This window comes from Ictalurus furcatus, chromosome 29 (assembly GCF_023375685.1).
Source record: "Ictalurus furcatus strain D&B chromosome 29, Billie_1.0, whole genome shotgun sequence".
Lineage (NCBI taxonomy): Eukaryota > Metazoa > Chordata > Actinopteri > Siluriformes > Ictaluridae > Ictalurus > Ictalurus furcatus.
In genome coordinates, this window is record NC_071283.1 from 10,252,331 (window position 1) to 10,273,098 (window position 20,768).

General features: G+C 38.9%; 1 protein-coding gene across 3 annotated transcripts in view; it reads right to left on the reverse strand.

Annotated features, from left to right (window-relative positions):
• LOC128604116 (adhesion G protein-coupled receptor L3-like) overlaps positions 1–20,768 on the reverse strand; it is a 344,541-nt gene that overhangs the window by 131,940 nt on the left and 191,833 nt on the right. For all 3 annotated transcript variants that reach the window (XM_053618945.1, XM_053618946.1, XM_053618944.1), the window contains exon 5: positions 9,829–9,938. In XM_053618945.1, the coding sequence (XP_053474920.1) occupies positions 9,829–9,938 (110 nt within the window). The remainder of the gene's footprint in view (positions 1–9,828; positions 9,939–20,768) is intronic.

Here is a 20,768-nt window from a genome sequence, read left to right on the forward strand (position 1 = left end):
ACACACACACACACACACACACACACACACAAACACACAAACACGTGGCGACCCACATTTAGTCAAATGTTCTAATTTTCTCATCAGTCTAGGCGCGGCCGAGCACACAGCCATCCATCAGCACAGCAGGAGACACAGAATGTTACACCATTCAATCTAATGCGAGTGTAAATAGTGTGTGTGTGTGTGGGTGTGTGTGTGTGTGTGTGTGTGTATGTGTGTGCCAGCCCGTTCACAGTTTGCTAGCCCTGTTTCAGTGCACACACGCCATAAGTGATGATCACAGTGAGAATGACCGAACGGCCCAAAAAAGAACTGTGAGATTCATATATTTTAATACCATTATATATAGTGATGCTTATATTATTATTATTATTAGTAGTAGTATTAGTATTAGTATTAGTATTATTATAAAAACTATACAACATTATTTAAATGGCTGCCATGGTCTGGGCTGCTGTCTGTGTTGAGTTTTACATGCTGTCCTCGAGAGAAAAGAAATGAAACAGATAGAGAAATACATTTTAGACAGGCAAATGAGAGGAAGTAAGAAAAAAAAGGGGAGGGGGGGTTGAGGAAGAAAAAAAAAAGGAAAATGAAAGAGGAAGAGGAGTAGAGAGAGTGGGAGACAGGAGAGTGAAACAGGGAAAAAAAGAGCGCAGGAGGTCGAGAAAAAGCAAAGAGAGGTCAAGAAAGAGACAAGGAGAGAGTGTGGAAGAAGAAGACAGAATGAAAGAAAGCAAGGAAGAGGAGAAGACAGAGGCAGACAGAAATTTCCCATCCTACCCTGGTCCTCCGCAGCACCACCATCTAGATCTGCAACTGGGGGTGTGAGGTGTGTGTGTGTGTGGAGGGGGTCCTCCTTTGTTACCCTTAACAGCAGCACCAGCATGCTTCTCTTCTGTTCTATGTCTGTGCATGTCTATCAGATCAAGTATTCGTACTCGCGCAGCAGCAGCAGCGTGGCAGATCCAGACCAATCCGCCAAGACCAAACCTATTCACACAACATTCCTACCTATAAAAGCTCACAATTTCACTCTGAGAGCTGCCATAGCTGAAATATTGTTGAATGTAGTGTACAGTGAGGGGTTTGGATTTCAGATGCAGATCATGATGACAGTCACGATGACGGCACAAAGTTTTATAAAGAAATGGAGTCTGTTTAATGTGGCTGTGCACCAAATCACCGAAATGTTTTGGCTCTAGCGTGCCCTCTAGTGGGCATCGCTTTTAATCCTCCAGATATGTATAAGACATGCAAGCGAGTATGTGAACAATGGCAACGTTTTGATATTTGCGCCTTAACTCTTCCGCCTTTTGCAGGGCGCCATTACTTTTGTCCTACGTGAACAGCTAGACTTGTTACGTCTCAATTTACAGATTTGCTTTCGTTCGAGTCGTTAATATGAAACGAACTAAGTAGATTTATACAAACCCGGGAGATTTTTCCAAACTAAGCGGATTTTTTTTTAAAAATTTTTAAACCAAAGCCACATTTCCCGTGTAAATCGTCTTGGCCGGGTTCTAAATGAGATCTTTATTCCGACTCATCCCTGAAATCACCTCCACATGACTAACTCCCCGCCAAGCCCCAGTCACGCTCCTGCCTGATCCGCACAGCTGCACACACTCTCACAATCACCTTAACCCTGATCACCGTATCTACCGCATCACTTCCTGGACCTTGTCTGATTGGATATGATTAACGAGCGCTGGATGTGAGTGGCAGGTTGTCGTGGTAACGAGGAGTACACGGCCAGCCACGGGCGGGGTACAGGTGCTGTTTGTTAGAAGGACAACAACGAGCTCGGCAGGACAGAGAGACAGCGTGGAGGGAGAGAGAGAGAGAGAGAGAGAGAGAGAGACAGAGAGACAGAGGGGATAAAGATGGAGAATGGAGACACAGAGTGATCAAAAGAGGAAGACAGAAAAAAGGAGAAAAAGAAAGAGACACAGACAGACAAAAGGAGAAAGAGAGAGTGTGTGTGTGTGTGTGTGTGTGTGTGAGAGAGAGAGAGAGAGAGAGAGAGAGAGAGTAAGCTAGTGTCAGAAAGAAAGAAAGACTGACACAGAGATAGAGATAAAGAGAGAGCCAGAGAGATATATGAAGAGAGACAGACAGACAAAAGTAGAGAAAGAGAGAGAGAGAGAGAAACAAAAAAAGAAAGACTGACACATAGATAGAGAGATACAATAGATATAAAGATAGAGACAGACAGACAAAAGTATAGAGAAAGAGAGACAGAGAGAGAGAGAGAGAGAGAGAACCACAGAGACAGATAGATGGAGAAGGAGAGGAAAGCAGCAGGTGCAGTAGAACCTGCCAAAACAATCATGGCTTCCCGTGTCCCGCTCATAAAACTGGTTAATGCTGTGCAGCCCGCTGTCTCCGTCCCTCTCCCTGCAGAACAACACACACACACACACGCACGCACGCACGGCCGCACACGCATGCACACATACACACTCATGCATACACACACACACATGCACACGCACACATGCACACACATGAATACACACATGCACGCACACATACACGCACACATTCACATACACACACGCACACATTCACATACACGCACACACACACGCACAGAGACAGGAGGCGCTTATTTCACCCAGGCAGTCGAGCATGGCCGTCGCGGCTAAATGGAAATCAAAGACTAATCACGTCGACCTGCAGCATACAGAACAGGCCAGAGACCTGCGCTACAACACAGCTACTCTCTCTCTCTCTCTCTCTCTCTCTCTCTCTTTCTCGAACTTTCTCTCCGTCTTTTCTTCCTCATTTTGCTGTGTTTGCTCTCTGAGGCTGCATAAAACTAGAAAACAAAAGAGCGCTCCCCAAAATTCACAGTTAGCGTTAATTAGCAGCGCTCCAGACGACGCCTTTCAGAATTAATTAGTAGAAGTCAGCATATTTCCAAACACATGGCTCTAATTGTGTGCGTGTGTGTGTGTGTGTGTTACATTGTGGTGTGAAAATCAGTGGGCTGGATGTGTCGTGACCCCCCGTTCTAAGCACAGTTGCAGGCAGCCGGCTTTGGAAAAACCGCAGGGACGAGCGGGCGGCCATTTTGGCTCAGTCGGAGTCAAGGTCGCAAAACTCTGAGTTGGTGTAATAAGTCATTATAAAGCTTATGCTCCACGGCATAAATCACAGCGACGGTGCGGTCGAGCCCCACTACGCCGTGGTCACCTGGTCACTATAAAAATAATGCTCACAACTGGGTGACACATATGCACACACCTGCAGAAATGTGTGTGTGTGTGAGTGTGAGGAACACGTTGCCTGGATAGAACATCAGTTAGACTGACATGGCTTCAGGGAGAGAGAGAGAGAGAGAGAGAGAGAGAGAGAGTGTACTGCTGTGCGAATTATTTGCTTGTGAGATTTTAAGTAACATTAAATCATCACTTTCTACATTCCACAACTTTCCCATGAGTGCAAAAGTTTTCACACCCTGAGGGCAAACTGAAAATGGTATTCAGTGAAAGTGGAAAAAGAAATTCATTTGAAGCAACCCAAGCCTTCTTGCTGTTGATCCCGTTCGAGCTTTCAAATAACTTTCGGCTCTTTTTAAAACACAATTTTTCTGTTTAACTTGTTCCGAAAGTCGTTTTGTGGGATTTTTTTTCCACCTCTTTATTGAGTGGCACAACAATTTCTTTGTTAATTGTGTAAATCAGCATTTTGTAATCAGCATTTTTCACTGAAATTCAAGTTGAAATGAAACATAATTGAATGTAATTTCCAGTAAATCTCATTTTATTTACAACTGCAATTTCAGTTTAATTTTGAAATTGTTAAAAAAAAAAAAATCAGATAATCAGATCTTGAATGGAAATGTTGAATTGGCTGCTGATTGGCTGAACTTGATGAAATTCCAATGATAATAGATTTTGAAAAATAATAATATGTCATTCTATATTTTTTATTTGAGTTTTTGTAGTATTTTATAGGAATTTGTATTGTAATGTATTTTTATTATTAGTTATTTTATTTTATTTTTTATATAACCCTACCTGGGACATGGTGCTCCTTCTCCTAAGGGGACATGGTGATGGAGAAAAATATGAAAATGAGAGGAAAATTTATATTTTAATGTTTTTGCCTGAGCTTACAAAAAAATGTTGTGTTCTCCCGAGAAACAGCATTCTCTCGCAATTTTTTTGCATTCTCTCGCAAAGCAAGCGAGAGAACTAAAAAAAAAAAAAAATGCGAGAGAACGCAAATATCCTGGTGAGAGAATGCAAAAATATTGCGAGAACACAAAAAATGTGAGAGCACAAATATCTTTGCGAGAGAACACAAATATCTTTGCAAGAGAACACAATACAAAAAAAATTGCGAGAAAACGCAAAAAGTTAATGTGAGAGAATGCAAAAAATGTAAGAACACAAATATCTTTGTGAGAACGCAAAAAAATGTGAGAACGCAAAAAATAATGCGAGAGAACACAAATATATTTGCGAGAGAACACAGATATCTTTGTGAGAATGGAAAAAATAATGCGAGAACGCAAAAAATGTGAGAAAACATATCTTTGTGAGAGAACGCAAAAACGCGAGAGGACGCAAAAATAACGCGAAAACACAAAAAATGTGAGAGAACAAATATCTTTGCGAGAGAACGCAAAAATAACGCGAGAACGCAAAAAAATGAGAGAACACAAATATCTCTGCGAGAGAAAACTAATATCTTTGTGAGAGGATACAAAAATACAAAAGAATGCAAAAATAATGCGAGAGAACACAAAAAATGCGAGAGAACACAAATATTTATCATTTTGTGAATAAATGTTCCTCCTGTCTCATATTTCATATGGCTCCATAACCTGGGACCTCACTTATTAAATGTTCACATGATCCTGATTTGTTTTCTTTAATTTGATGCGTCAGGAACTGAGACAAACTCAAGAGTACGAGTACAAACGTTCTGTTCTACTCTTCACGTCCTAGTACACACTTTCTCCCACGTGGGGGAATTATAGCGCCCGAATTAAACAAGCGAGTGCATTTTAATAGATAATAGATTTAACAGATAATAAACTAATAAATAAAAAATTAAATATTGGGAAATCGATTTTCACAGCACACATTAATACTGACATGCTAAAATAAGCAGCATGCAAAAAAACACGGCATTAAGGAGCGACGAGTTGGTTCTGAATATTAAATTCCCAGTGTTAAAATCCGGGAAAACAAGCGATTCATTAATAAAGGAACGAGCGAGCGAGCCGTGACGGTCCTCACTCTGCTACAGAGCATGTTTACAAAGATTGATTAGACTGCTTCATCCAGGATGATGATGAGTGACTGAAAAATACTGAACAGTCTGCCAATTTTTGTAACCTAATTTTAACAATGCATGTGTACCATAAATTAGAAGCATATTTGTAATTAAAATGATTAATAAACAACCCGGGGAAGGATTTGGGAAAAATAAATAAATTCATCCACATGGACATTTTATTAACTGTTAATGAGTCAAAGTACTACGTTTTTTAAATATCTCATTATTTTGAATCATTATAACAAGATATTGTGTAATTATTTCGACTTTATTTCAATGATTACTTGAGTTATCTCGTTTTTTATCTCAGTATTATCTCGTTATGTCGACATTTCAACATATCTCTTTTTGTACTTCAAATTTAACACCTCATAATCGATAAACAATTTACAGAATACTCAATACCCAGAATGATGAGATAATATCTTGAAATATTCAGCTGCAATAATGAGATAATAATGAGATGTCAAAATATCGACACGTTTCACAACTTCACAGCTTTTTTTTTTTTTTTTTTTTTTTTTTTTTAGCAATACACAACACACACCAGCCACCAGCTGTTGCTTTGGTCTCAGCTCCTGTCAGGAAAGAAAAGAAAAGGAAAGAAAACAAAAGTAATGCCCCCCCACCACGATCCCTCAAATTGCTCATATACCAGAGTTTCTGGCTTTGATGGGTGCTAGAACTTGGGATTTTTTTTTCTAGTACAGCACCTTTCCCACTGACTCACTGACAGAAAGAGGGAGAGGAACAGACGTGTCACTAAGTTTAAAGTGAATTTCTTCTAGCTACTTGTGCCGGATGGCTGCACTCCTTATTACACTCTGCCATTGTATATGCCTTCTAAAAAATTCCAATTTCCAGACACTAATTACCCCAGTGCCAAGCCCCTCCCCTTCGCCCGAGACCACCTGCGACTTAATTACCTGCTGAAAAGAAAAAAAAAAAACCCAAACATGTCTGTCTCTCCATCTCTGAACCGTTCCACCTGTCTGTCTAAAATTCTCTTTTACCATCCGGCCATCCTTCCATCCCCGATCGCTCTTCACTGTCTCTGTACTGATTTGGAGCGACAGGTTCAAACACACACTCTCGCAAGGACACTTTATTAACTGATGTCTCAGCGGGGACTCGAGGATTCATGGCTGTGAAACTCGTTTGTGTTTGTGGTGTCCTAACTGATTGATTTATTAATTAATTCCGTGCTGACGGAAGGACGTGTGCACTTGAAATGTGCGTCCTTCGTCTATTCGAGGAGATGAAAAATAATAGTGGAGGACAGGAGACGGTTTACATTACATTACTGTCTGATTTTTAATTATCCCGTTACACTCGTTGACCACTTAATTAGGAACTATTTTGCAAGAAGGTGTTTTACTGTATAACCACTCTTTACAACCATGGTGAGCAGAAAAGCATGTCAAAATGCACAACACACCCTACCTGGATTTGAAATAAAAAAATAAAAAATGTGGCCTGGTCTTTTTCCTGTTTTCAACTGTCGAGACAGTAGAGACAGTACCCTCAAGGTTCAGTGTGTAATGCATTTTGAGATGCTTTTCTGCTCAACACGGTTGTAAAGAGTGGTTATATAAGTTACCACTTCTTTCCTGGCAGCTCGAACAAGTCAGTTTCCACCAGCAGAACTGCTGCTCACTGGATGGATGGATAGATGGATTGACGGATGGAGAGATGGATGGATGTAGGGATGGATGGAGAGATGGATGGATAGATGTATGGATGGATGGGTGGATGGATGGAGGGGTGGATGGAGGGATGGATGGAGAGATGGATGGAAAGATGCATGGATGGATGGAGGGATGGATGGAGAGATGGATGGATAGATGTATAGATGGATGGATGGATGGATGGATGGAGGGATGGATGGAGAGATGGATGGATAAATGTATGGATGGATGGAGGGATGGATGGAGAGATGGATGGATAGATGTATGGATGGATGGAGGGATGGATGGAGAGATGGATGGATAGATGGAGGGATGGATGGCACCACTCTGTGGGCATTGTGGCTTAGTGGTTAGCATGTTTGCCTCACACCTCTGGGTTGAAGGTTTGATTCCCGCCTCCACCCTGTGTGCATGGATTTTGCATGTTCACCCCTGCTTCGGGGGTTTCCTCCGGGTTCTCCGGTTTCCTCCCCCAGTCCAAAGACACGCGTTGTAGGCTGACTGGCATTTCCATATTGTCAGTAGTGTGTTAATGCGTATGTGAATGTGTGTGATTGTGCCCTCCGATGGGTTGGCACCCCGTCCAGGGTGTACCCCGTGTTTGCCCCGAGTCCTCTGGGATAGGCTCCAGGCTTCCACCTGAACCTGTACAGGGTAAGCGATGCAGAAAATGGATGGATGGATGGATGGATGGATGAATGCACCACTCTATTGGCTGTTGTGCATGAATGAAAATTCCAAGAGATCATCAGTTTCTGAAATACTCAAAGCAGTCCAGCTGGCACAAACAACCGTGTCACAGTCGAAGTCATGTTATCATAAAAAAGGCTTGATAAAATATCCAAATGAAAGTAAAGCAAATGCATCTCACAGTAGTCCAAGTGCTTTTGCGATCTGATTACACATTGTGTGAGCTCCCCCGCACTGAAAATTCCAGCATCAGTCACTATTGTATTAAAGCTAGTAGGTGGTGCAGGTGTAGTGTTTTGTGATTGGTTGTTCCAGCCAGAGAAATAAAACTCTCTGGTCCCTGAAGATAACATTATGGAAAATCTATCACAGCCAAGCACACTATCCTTCCAGATCTGGCAACTTAGTCATTTTGACACACTATAGCACTTAGCTACTTTATCATACAGATCCGCTTAGGGGCCGAGCATACACACACACACACACACACACACACACACACACACAGTCCTATGCATAGAAACTGCAAAACGAGAATTTATGGGTTTGAAATCTTGGGAGATAATTTTATCTTATGAAATATGAGGTTTGAAATAAACCAACAGAAGACTAGACCTTACTTAAAACATTTGTTTCAGATGAGTAGTGTGTGTGTGTGTGTGTGTTTGTGTGTGTGTGTGTATGTGTGTGTGTGTGTAGGGCTGAAATATGAAACATGTTTTAAATTAGATACTACTTCATATTATTCATTACTTAATATCGATAGTGATTGGTGTTTAACTTAAGGGAGATACACCTCCATAAGCACTTCATAACAACTGGCACAAACATACAATCTGGTAAATTTAGATTTGATCTTTACCATGTCACATCATCAAATCATCAAAATCCGTCGGCATGGAAATTGTCAAAACACAAACTTATGAAAACAGACTCGTACATCACTTGATTTAGGTGCTATAACATCTTTATACTTCACTCTAAATAGTGTTTTCGAACCGTCTTTGTAATTGATTTTTTAATACTGTTTATAAGGTAAGACTTTACTTAAAATAAAAATGTTCCTTAACTGTTCATAACGATTGTCATAATCATAAATCAGGGTTCGTTAGTGTTGTCATGTTTGTCATTGTCATTCATACAACTCAGCCTGGGAAGTGGCATAATTCAACCTTATGCCAAGCAAAATATACATCACTATGTACTCAGGTGTTATGTCAACTTATGTCACCTGACACTCATTTTTAAAATATACTTCACTTGAAATACAGTTTTTGTAAGTCTTTACTAATTGATTTTTTTTTTTTAATGCAATTTATTATGGTACCAATATAGTTATGTTCATAGGGCTACATGACACCTTCATAAGCTGTCTATTGGAATAAGTGTTCTAAATGTTTACAGGGGTTTATGTCACTTGATATGAAAAGTTTATGAAGGTGTCCTGTCGCTCTATGGACAGAACCCTTAAGCAAAGTGTTATTGGTAAGACTTTATGTAATACTATATGAAGGTCACACACACACACACACACACACACACACACATATATATATATATATATATATATATATATATATATATGCATTCATAAGGCATTATTCACATTGTTATAATTATTTCTGAAAATACATTACAGCTTATAACAATGTTTATACTGTATTTATAAATTGGTAACAGAATGCATTATAAGCACTGTTTAGAATTAAAATGCATTACATGAACACTGAAGAAACGATGCTCTTCGTTTAGAAGTGCTTGGTTTCTTTGGTAATGGTGTTATAATGTGTTATGATCACTACTTATAATTCATCCTATTAACAAATCATAATGCAAAATAAATATTGCTAGAAAGTGCCATGCATTTCCATAAACAATTTGAATAGCATTATTTAAAAAGTGTACTGACAATGTGTATATATATATATAAAACATTTTTTAAATGTCCGCAATTCATTACTTACGTGATGCTATCTTCATTAATATATTCCAATGAAAAATATAGACTCATGTATGATATTTAAAATAAATAAATAAATAAATAAATAAATAATAATAATACGTTGATTTAAATGTGAAAATTACAAAGTGCATTTAAAACAAATTTGTGTGTGTGTGTGTACACATCAAGAAACAGGGTTGTACTTACTGTACGGCACACACTCATACTGAACTTCCAGGTACTTGTAGGTTCCAGGGCAGGGGTCTGGAAATGCATCGGGGCCAGCTACGACTGCACACTGTGTCCTGTTATTACATCTAGAAGAAAGAAAAAAATAACATTAAAAAGTGTTGTTTTTTTTTTTTTTGCTTCTTTAAAAAGACAATGTTAACACACTTTTCACTAAGTCAGTATGTTCAGGGTTTAAAGATAAATTACACAATCTTCATCAGATACTGTTTGTGAAAAAAAAAATGTTGAAGGGCTAGGTCATGATTTATACAATACTTAATATCTGGTCATTTCAAGATATCATATCATTATGTCCTAAATAACACTCTGCTCTGGTATTATAAGTACGTACGGTAAGTACCGCTCACCCGTGCAATTAAACATACAGCATTGAGAGAAAATAAAGATGCTAGCTAGATTTAAATATGTAGCCGAATCGTTCAGAAAAGAGTTGCTGGATTTCTGTTGAGAACACAAACACAACATGCTACATTACAGCATGAAACGTTGTTAGAAGATGACAAATCGACATATACACATATCCTTTGATTGTCTAAACGCCAGAGGCCAGTCAAGTCCCAAGTCAAGTTACAACCCTTTCTAGCAGTACGATGGCGCTGTTCCACTCCGCCGGCAGGTTGGAAATCGGCTTAGTGGACATTTTCAATCAGTAAAAACAAATGAATTATTTTATCACTGAGTCAGGACACTGTTGGGTTTCTGTGTGTAGAGTATCACGACTCTGTGTTTAGCTGCTGGTGAGCAGGGCGATGGGAAACGGAACAAACAATTCCCACCTCTCCTCTCTTTGGTATAGAAATAAAATGAACAGTACAACTAAAGCAATTTTTTTGATAGTAAAACACTGTATACACCTGCCACGATGCAATTATAACATTTAAACCTAGTAGGCTAGGTATAAAAAGAAATACGTATGGGAAAAGTGCAAATTCTTAAAGCCCTGAGTGTCTACTTTCATATGAGCATCTCAAATACATTCAGTGCTGAACATGGACACCCACAAAACAGGTGGCCTCTGGTAAAAAGCGTTCAGTTTCGAGTGCTCTTTACCCAGTTTAAAAGTTATCATTTGTATTATAAACGTGTACAAATAATACATGCTGTTTTTTAAAAAAAAAAAATGTAATTGTTCATCATTTTTTAGACTAACTTTATAACACAATGGAATATATATGGGTACTTGAAAGACACATAACTTATTGACTATAAAAATTTCAAATTTAAATATCACATAAGATGAGGTGTAGACAATTTTCACTCAGTCCATCTCAGTCCAATTTGGTGTTACTTTGAGATTAGCTTTGTACAACTTTGTACAAATGCTGGACAAAATTTGTTTTTTTTGCGTCCGATATTCCTGAACCATAGGTTCTACATGTTGCAGCCCAATCGTTGTTCCAAAACAACACAATCTTCATAGGCGAAGGCTAGTCTCTTTAGGAGTACAGCTACCGCAAAGTGCCTCTGTCATCAGGGACTGAGCGCTCTTTCCACTTTGTTGTCATCTAGTGCAAGTTAATTGGCTTTCAGACTGGATAAACGTTTACCTTGGAAATTATTTACTTTTTTTTTTTTAAATGATTGTTTGTTGGGGAAAAAAGAAACGTTTTTTTCACTACACACTTTTAAATGTAGAATTTAAACGCAATCAAGTAATAATGTCGCATCGAAAGTCAGCAAATTTGTGGCTCGGGTCCAAGTCGATTTTCCCACCCAAGTAGCCAAAAAAACTGTGTTGTTACTTGGCACATCATTTTTAAACATCAATCTTCAAATGACTTCTGAATACATGAACCAGAAACACTACAGCAACATCCTGCTCGTCTTTCTCTGTTCAACTCCTCTTTAAAAGGGTGAAGAAGACAAAAAGACAATCAGGATCCAATTCACAACTTCAATATAGCAAGAAGTGATTCAACCGTGATTAATAAGGAAATATCCCAGTGGCTCAAAGTCATAATAATGTCATTGCTTCATATCCCATAATACGCACTCACACACACCTTGAGTCATTACTGAGTGACTGACTAGTTAGCATGAGGCTAATGAAGGGGAAGAAATGGGCCGGGTGTGTGCTGGATGGACGGTGATGGTGTGAATGTCAGCAGTAAAAGCAGTGGTTTGAGAAAAAGGAAGATGGTGCAATGGAGATCATTTCTGCCACGAGGCCCAGAGTTTGCTTTGGATATGAAAGTGTGACTAAATCACGGGAACGACTGAGGCAGCCATGTGCAAAAGCCTACTAATCGTGCCTCATTGCCTACATATTACACCCCCCCCCCCCCCGCCACACACACACACGCACACACCCACACCGCAAATGAACAGCTAATAACATCACCACTTTCTCCTTTTTATTATTAAATGTTAAAATTCATGTGATCAATTATAATCAAATTCATTACTATGCACACCAAAGGTACACGCATTTAAATAAATAAATAAATACTTCAGGACTTAAATATACAGTGTTTCATAATTGTTTTTACAACTATGGTATGTTTATATGGTAATGATGTTCATAGGACTACATAACAACTTCATAAGCTGTTAATGGCAACTGACATAAACCTACAGCATCAAATCATCAAAATCAGCTGCCGTGATGTTCTAACACAGCTGGGATTACTCAATTTTATGCCAACAAAAACCTATGTCACTTGACTCAGACGTTATGTCAATGTGGCGTCAATGAAAAAGCTTACGAGGGTGCTATGTAGCCACATCATGCTTAAGTGTTACCATATAAACATTACCTTATCATTATTTTATTTTCTAATATGGTCTGTTTATATGGTAATACTTTACTTAAGGATGATGTTCATAAGACTACATAACTCCTTCATAAGCTCTTCATGTCAGCTGACATAAACCTAAGTTTGATTTCATCAACATATTGTTTTTTTTTTTTCTTTCTAACATGGTCTGTGAATATGGTAACACTTTCCTTAAGGGTGATATTCATAAGACTACATAACTCCTTCATAAGCTCTTCAAGTCAGCTAACAAACCGAAATGAGAGTTTTTGTTGTTTGATATGCTACATCGTCAAATTCAGCTACCACAAACATAGGCCAACAAAAATCTGTCACTTGACTCGGGTGTTACGTCAATGTGGCATCAAAGAACTTATGAAGCCCACATCATCCTTAAGGTGACGTGTTCATAAGGCTACATAACACCTACATAACCCTTTCATGACAACTCGAGTAAACCTACATAAGCATTTATAACAGTTATTCGAATAAGCTAGCCAGTTTGTCTGTTTGATGTCAAATTGATCATCTGACTCAAGTGACACTGTGTTGCTCTATGACACTTGCATTCGAACTTCAGGGCTTTTTATTCGATGATTTGAAGCATACATGCAGCATATGAAACAACAGAAACTTTGTTTAAATGAAGCGCTTATGAAGGTGTTATGTAACCTTACGAACATTGTCATTAAGTGTTACCATATAAACAATATGGTAATATATACATGGTAACACTTTACTTATGTAGTGTTACCTGACATTCTATATATATATATATATATATATATAGAGAGAGAGAGAGAGAGAGAGAGAGAGAGAGAGAGACAGAGGACTAACCTGAAACACATTAGTAGATGAACATGTTTAAAATACGTTGATTAATTTTCTATATCAGCAGCTCTCACAGTAGCGGCATCAGTAATTGAAATCAGAGCTGTATACGTATGTATGTGTAAATGAGCTCATTGTAATATGTTATCATGTCTATAGTAACAACTTGTATGGCTGATGATCCACATAGACAGATAAATAAAATTAAAAAAGTGTAATCATTGATGTGAAATTTTCAGAACGGTTGTTGATTCTTTTCCTCTAACAACACGTCCCTTGGTGTTCTATCATTGCTTCGGCGATTGATTAAAACAGGACAGGTTATACGAGTCATAAACCTGCTTGACCAGACATCTTCATCTCATATCTGGCATATGCCTGTTCTTCATCCCAGGCAGTCATTCCAAGGTCACCGAAGGTCAGGACGGCCCAGTTTGCAGCCCCTCGCTGTACTATTAAAGAGTTCCTGTGCACTTTAATTGGCATTGATTGCAGAGAGGTGATCAATGGGCTGTGGAGTGAATGAGGAAGATGAGTCTCACAGGAGGCACGGCTTTAATGAGATGTGGGACGGAGCCCATCACCGCGAGTACTTTATGAGATCACGAGCAGGCTGTCAGTCGGAATCACAGCAGGTGCTCACAGTTAAGCGGATTCAGTTTTAAGCACAGGCAGATGTTTAGACATGGGTACGCACGCAAAAAACCAAGACAAAACACGTATATGTGCACATGCACACAAACAGTAAATCAATACATTACTTCCAGAGTTCTGTGAAATGTCACTCATGCAAACAAAGGTCAAAGCTTCCTCTCTCTCTCTCTCTCTCGCTCTCTCTCTGTGTATTTCTTCCCCGCCGGCCCATACAAGTTGTGCTAGAAGATTCTCAATCATCCTCTCCATAGGGGACACTGGAACAGGACCACTAAGGCACATTGAAAAAAAAAAGTGAAACCAAAACTGTTTTTTCCCCCCCTCACACTACTCTATCAGTGTAGTCCATACTAAAGACTCACTCAGTCATATGAGTATAGCTCATACAAGTAGATAGGATGAGCTATATGTTACAGTAAGGCATAAAAGTTCACACTTTTTTATGAGGAAAAACAATTATCATGTGCCAATATTTAACAATTCATCTTAAAAAAAAAAAATTCCAAGAATCTAAAATGTGGGTGTATCTTGCACAGTGAGAGTAATTAAAAACATAAGGGGGAAAAAAAAAATCAGAAAAAATTGTTTTGAAAAGAACTTTTGTCAAGATTCTTTCAGTGCCTAGAACGGAGATGTCAAGGAGAATTGACTAGAGGGTTCAAAAGCGGTACAGAAAATATATAACAGGTTGGAGACAGGTTTGAAAGCAGTGGGTGGGCGTACAAGTGGAGAAAATTGGAGAAGGTTTTTTTTTTTTATCACATTCAGAGAAGTATATTATACGCAAACCTTTCAAACTTTTAGAGCTGATTTCATATTGTTGACATTTTGGTTGATTTGATAATAAAAATGCAATATCAAACCAAACACAGTAAATGGCTTTTTTTTGTTCCAATAATTTATATTTCTCTGTCTCCTTACTAGGGTTGTGCAAACTTAACATTAAATCCACCTGGGTAATATTGTGTAGGTCCTATTGTGCCTCGAAAACAGCTCTGACCCTTTGATGCATGGTCTCCACAAGACCTCTGGAGGTGTGCTGTGGTATCTGGCACAAAGACGTTAGCAGCAGATCCTTTAAGTCCTGTAAGTTGTGAGCCTCCATGGACTGGACTTGCATCCTACAGATGCTCGACCGGATTGATATTTGGTGAATTTGGAGGCCAAGTCAACACCTTGAACTCTTTGTCATGTTCTTCAAACCGTTCCTGAACAGTTTTTGCAGTGTAGTAGGGCACATTATCCTGCTGAAAGAGGCCACTGCAGAACATTTCTCAGAGCATCACATTGCTGCATGGTCTAGTTCTGATGTTCATGTACTCATTGTAGGTGCTTTCGGTGGTGGACAGGGGTCAGCATTGGCACTCAGACCGGTCTGCGGTTACGCAGCCCCACACACAGCAAGCAGTGATGCACTGTGTGTTCTGAGACCTTTCTATCATAGCCAGCATGAACTTTTTCAGCTATTTGTGCTACAGTAGCTCTTCTGTGGGATCGGACCAGACGGGCTAGAGTTCGTTCCCCATGCGCATCAATGAACCTTGGGCACCCATCACCCTGTCGCCGGTTGTTCTTTCTTTAGACCACTTTTGGTAGGTACTAACCACTGTTTACCAGGAGCACCCCACAAGACCTGCTGATTTGAAGATACTCTGACCCAGTCGTCTAGCTGTCACAATTTGGCCACTTTCAAAGTCGCTCAGATCCTTACGCTTGCCCATTTTCCTGCTTCCAACACAACAACTTAAAAAACTAACCCTTCACTTGCTGCCTAATATATCCCACCTCTTCCCAGGTGACATTTTGACGAGATAATCAATATTATTCACGTCACTTGTGAGTGGTTTTAATGTTATGGCTGATTGGTGTATATAAAAATTATGGATGAAACAGATTGCCACTAAATCACTAAATCCCAATAACTAATATTGTTCCATTTACTTAACAATTATAAATAAATAAAAAAAATCATCAGTAAATTATATTTCTTTTCAATAGAACAATTACAATACTGGAAGGTGAGTAAAAAAAAAAAAAAAAAATACAACATTACACTGTAGAAATCAGTATTTACACTCTAGGCTGGAAACCCATTAACCATCTCAATCTAAACTATTCAACCCACTTATGTTTTTTATTTATGTATGTATGTATGTATTTATTTATTTATTTTGGCTGAAAGAAATGGTCAATGTTCCCTTAATCAAGACCCCATTTTCTGTTCATTTTACTCAATGGTAAAAAGCTGTGGAGTCTTTTGTGTAATTCATAAGGTATTTTCATTCTGAACACACCACCACAGCATGGACCCAATTGGTTAACACATCATGCACCATTTTGCCACAAAGGCAGGTTTGAAAGGGATCTAATCAGACCTAATTGAGCCTTTTTACAACAACAAGAAGAAAAAAAAAACTCTGAAAATTTTATTGGATTAGGAATCCTAATGAAGCAATCTCTGCCTTCATATATAGTCCCACAGTCCCAGATTGCTAATTTCAACAGCCAATTAGTAATAAATTATGTTTTAAGTGCAGTGGCTAAACATCTGATCTCCCAGATTACTCAGAGGAAGAAGAGTCTGGTTTCTCTCAAGGTTCCCCCCCCCCCCCCCCTTTCCCTCATGTCATCTCGGGGAGTTTTTCTTTCCAAAGTTGCCTCTGGCTTGCTCATTAGGGATCTAAATCTATATCTGGATTTCTATGAAGCTGCTTTGTGACAATGTCTATTGTTAGACGTGCTTAAAAATAAAATGAGAAATGAAGTAATGAAGAAATGAAGAAACGATTGTAGTGAATGAGCCTTGACATATAGACAATAAAATATCACTTTCAGGCAGGAAAAAAAAAAAAAAACTACGGTGCAATCAGATCATCTTAAAGGATTTCAATCTTTTTTTTTTTTTTTGAAAGAATCAGTGTGTGTGTGTGTGTATGATGGTATCTCGCTAATATCTGTATTCTAGTCATACATGTTAGTACACAACATGACTTCTTGTAGTCTTATGGCATGATAAAAAAAAAAGACTGAAGATTAAACACTAACAGTAACATGAAAGGAGCAAAGGAGCGGCCATCTTGGAATTGTTCCTCGGTGTAGTTTGGTGTTATTTAAGACACAAAAGGGATGTGAACTTTCATTAGTGCACAAAACCTTAGACATTTTAGTTCTGTACAGATATAGAAAAATATATATGTAAAGAATTATAAAAATTAAAAAAAACATATAATGTGACTTCATGTGTTTCCACCCTAGAAGGTCTGGTTCCTAAAGGAAACACGTATGGACACGCTTACTCGGATAATGCAGATGAGAACAGTCGTATCATTCAGGTGATTAGTACTTCAGTGAGAATATCTGAAAATAATACTTGTGTTCGTGATCTATTTACACGTAATTGAAACTGGGCAGTTGAAGATTGGAAGATGGTTTCAGTGAGCCTGTGCCTGCTGGAGCCTCAGATTCGTGTTCTTGGCTGACAGGAGTGGAAACTGATGTGTTTTTCTCCTGTTGTAGCTCATCTGCCTCAAGGTTTGAAATATCGTGCACTATGAGATGCTTTTCTGTTCACTATGATTGTAAGGAGTGGCTAGTTGAGTTACTGCAGCCTTTCTGTCAGCTTCTATAATGTCCTCTCATCAACAGGGTTGTCAGTTCTCCACCCACAGAACTGCATCTCACTGGATTTTTTTATTATTATTATTTTCCTACCATTCTGTATAAACCTTAGAGATTGTTATGTGTGAAAATCCCTGGAGATCAACTGTTTCTGAAATATTCAACACAAACATTTGTATTTTTCCTCCATTCTGACGGTTGGTGTGAAGACCTTGACCTGCATACACATGCCTTTATGCATTGCACTGCTACCACATGATTGGCTGATTGGATACACCTTCTAAGTACTTGGTAGAGTCTAAGATTTTTGGGTGAGTCAGACTTTACAATAGGTTTGTCTTAGCTAGTGACTATAATTTGGGTAAATGAATAATTGTACACAGCTAATTTATCCCTTTAGCTGATCATGAATATATATATATATATATATATATATATATATATATATATATATATATATACACACATATATGTATACACACACATAAACACACACAAATCAGCCATAACATTAAAACCACTGACAGGTGAAGTGAATAACATTGATTATCTCGCTACATTGGCACCTGAAAAGAGGTGGGATATATTAGGCAGCAAGTGAACAGTCAGTTTTCTAAGTTGATGTGTTGGAAGCTGGAAAAATGGACAAGCGTAAGGATCTGAGCGACTTTGACAAGAGCCAAATTGTGATGGCTAAACGACTGGGTCAAAGCATGTCCAAAACATCAAGTCTTGGCGGTTATTACCTACCAAAAGTGGTCCAACAACCGGTGAACCGGCGACAGGGTCATGGGCTCACCGATACCCATGGGGAGCGAAGGCTAGCACGTCTGGTCCGATCCCACAGAAGAGCTATTGTAGCACAGATTGCTGAAAAAGTTCACGCTGGCTATGATAGAAAGGATCCAGAACACACAGTGCGTCGCAGCTTGCCGCATACGATGAGTCTCTCCCTTCCACTAAGTCGGCAGCGGATAGCACAGTAAAGTCAAACTCCACATCAGACATGATAGACGTGATAGTTAGCTCAGGAATTGAGTCAGGTGTGTTAGTTTCGGAATAAAAAAAAAAAAAAACCCACAAAACTGTGCACAGAGCCGAGCCCTCAGGACTGCTGGAAGGAACCGGTGTGTTCTGTGTTTTAACAGCAGGCGTGGGATGAAAAGAATTCAATTTAAGTAAATCAGTGTGTGCGCGTAGGCACAATTAAAGCAGTACATCAACATGATCACAGCGGCACACCGCACTACCTTGGCTTTGATTTGATTTGTATAAAAATGTAAATGAAGGGATTAATTGACTTATGATGGAAAATGTGCTAGCGATCCTCTGTAAGGGCTCTGAAGGGAAATGTCTCATGAACTGCTGGATGGCTGCTGGTAGTATGCTTTAGAGCCAGCAGAACTCGCTAGTGAGCAGAACGCTACAAATTCAAATAAACAAATCGAACATGTGTGCCGTTTCAAAGACGTACAATTCCTTTCGGGAAAATTCGATCATGTTTAGGTGACTTTCAGGTCATGTTTCCGTCTTCCCTTTACTCTGTTTATGACCACCTCGGAGTTATGTTAAAGAGCCGACGTTAAAACACGAGCTCTTTAGCTGTTCTGTCTCTGTGAAGTGTCAAATGCGTTCGTTTCAGAATTGGGTGAGAAGAGAAAAAAAAATGCTTGCAGGAAGAACTTGGCACATCCTGACAGAGCGGAGCAGAGCAGAGCAGGAACAGAGGAAGAAAGCGTGTATGCTTGTGTTTGCCGAGTTAATTATCACTTATCTTACTGTATACTGTTATAATTTGGTCTTGACCAACACTAAGCCTGTCACGATTACCTCTTTTCTCGTACGATATATCGTCCCAGAAATAATTGCGATAAACGATATTATTGTCATTTTAAGACCCTTTTATGCCACCCATCTAATGATGATATAATAGCATAATAACGCAAGAACACCTTTTCAAAGAGCGATGAACTTTTAATTCTTACGAATATTGGGATATTGGAATCGGAAAACATCCTTTAAAATTTGAGTCACTATTTCATCGTCATGTTTATTAATTGCAGTCAATTTCACTCGGATTAAAATGGCATCGAATATTAATCCGCAGTGTTTTTAGTTGACGAGAAAATGCAAAAATGAAACCGAATATTCACACATTTATATATTAATTTAAACACGTATCAAACAAAAAAAAAAAAACGTGAAAACAAAGGTTAAAGCCTTTGAGTACACTATTGTAATACAGCGTGTGTATTCTTTATGCTTTAGTTGTTTTAGTGAGTTGTTATTCACAGCTTGACTTACCCGTTCTACCTAGCGCCTTACTTAAGCTCATTTTTGTGTAGCATCGTTTTGTATGGTTGTAATATTTTGTTTGGATTCGTTTGGGTGACCCGGCAGTTTATTATTGACTACGACTGGATTGTTTGAAAGACTAGAACGATTTGTTCTAGATTTTTCTTCTTCGGAAAACATCCTTAGCGCATTGTTCAGATCTTGCGTGTCGTTTTTTTTCATCAGTGTGCTTTAATTAAAAATCGGTGCTAGTGCTTGTTACACATCTTAAATTTAAATGCACACAGGTTTTGCATTCGGATGTCTGCATTTTTATCTTGAATTCGTCCAAAGGTCCAAAGTTCAAACTTGACAGCAAAAGAGCAGACGAGAGGACAGAAGCGGCGCGAATAGCTAAAATGTCGGTGCCGTTCATTTGTTTGTAAACAAGCACGCATGTAAACCCAGCAAAAATGATCAAGGTCACGTCCATACGTATCGTACGATAAGTCGATGAGGTAATTATCGGAACATGTGAAGCCAGTTAAACGCATCTTTTTGCGGAAGACACTTGGAGGAAAGCGCTATCCGCCGTCTTCCGTATACATGATCTCATGTTTGTCTAGTGTTGCTGTGATTGACAAGAAAGAGAGTGTAAGCTCCTCCCACCCAGAGAACACAAACAATTCTGCTATCTTGCTCGTGATCTCCTGACGATAGAGCCATTCCAACCACTCAGGACCGCCATGCACCACTTTTACA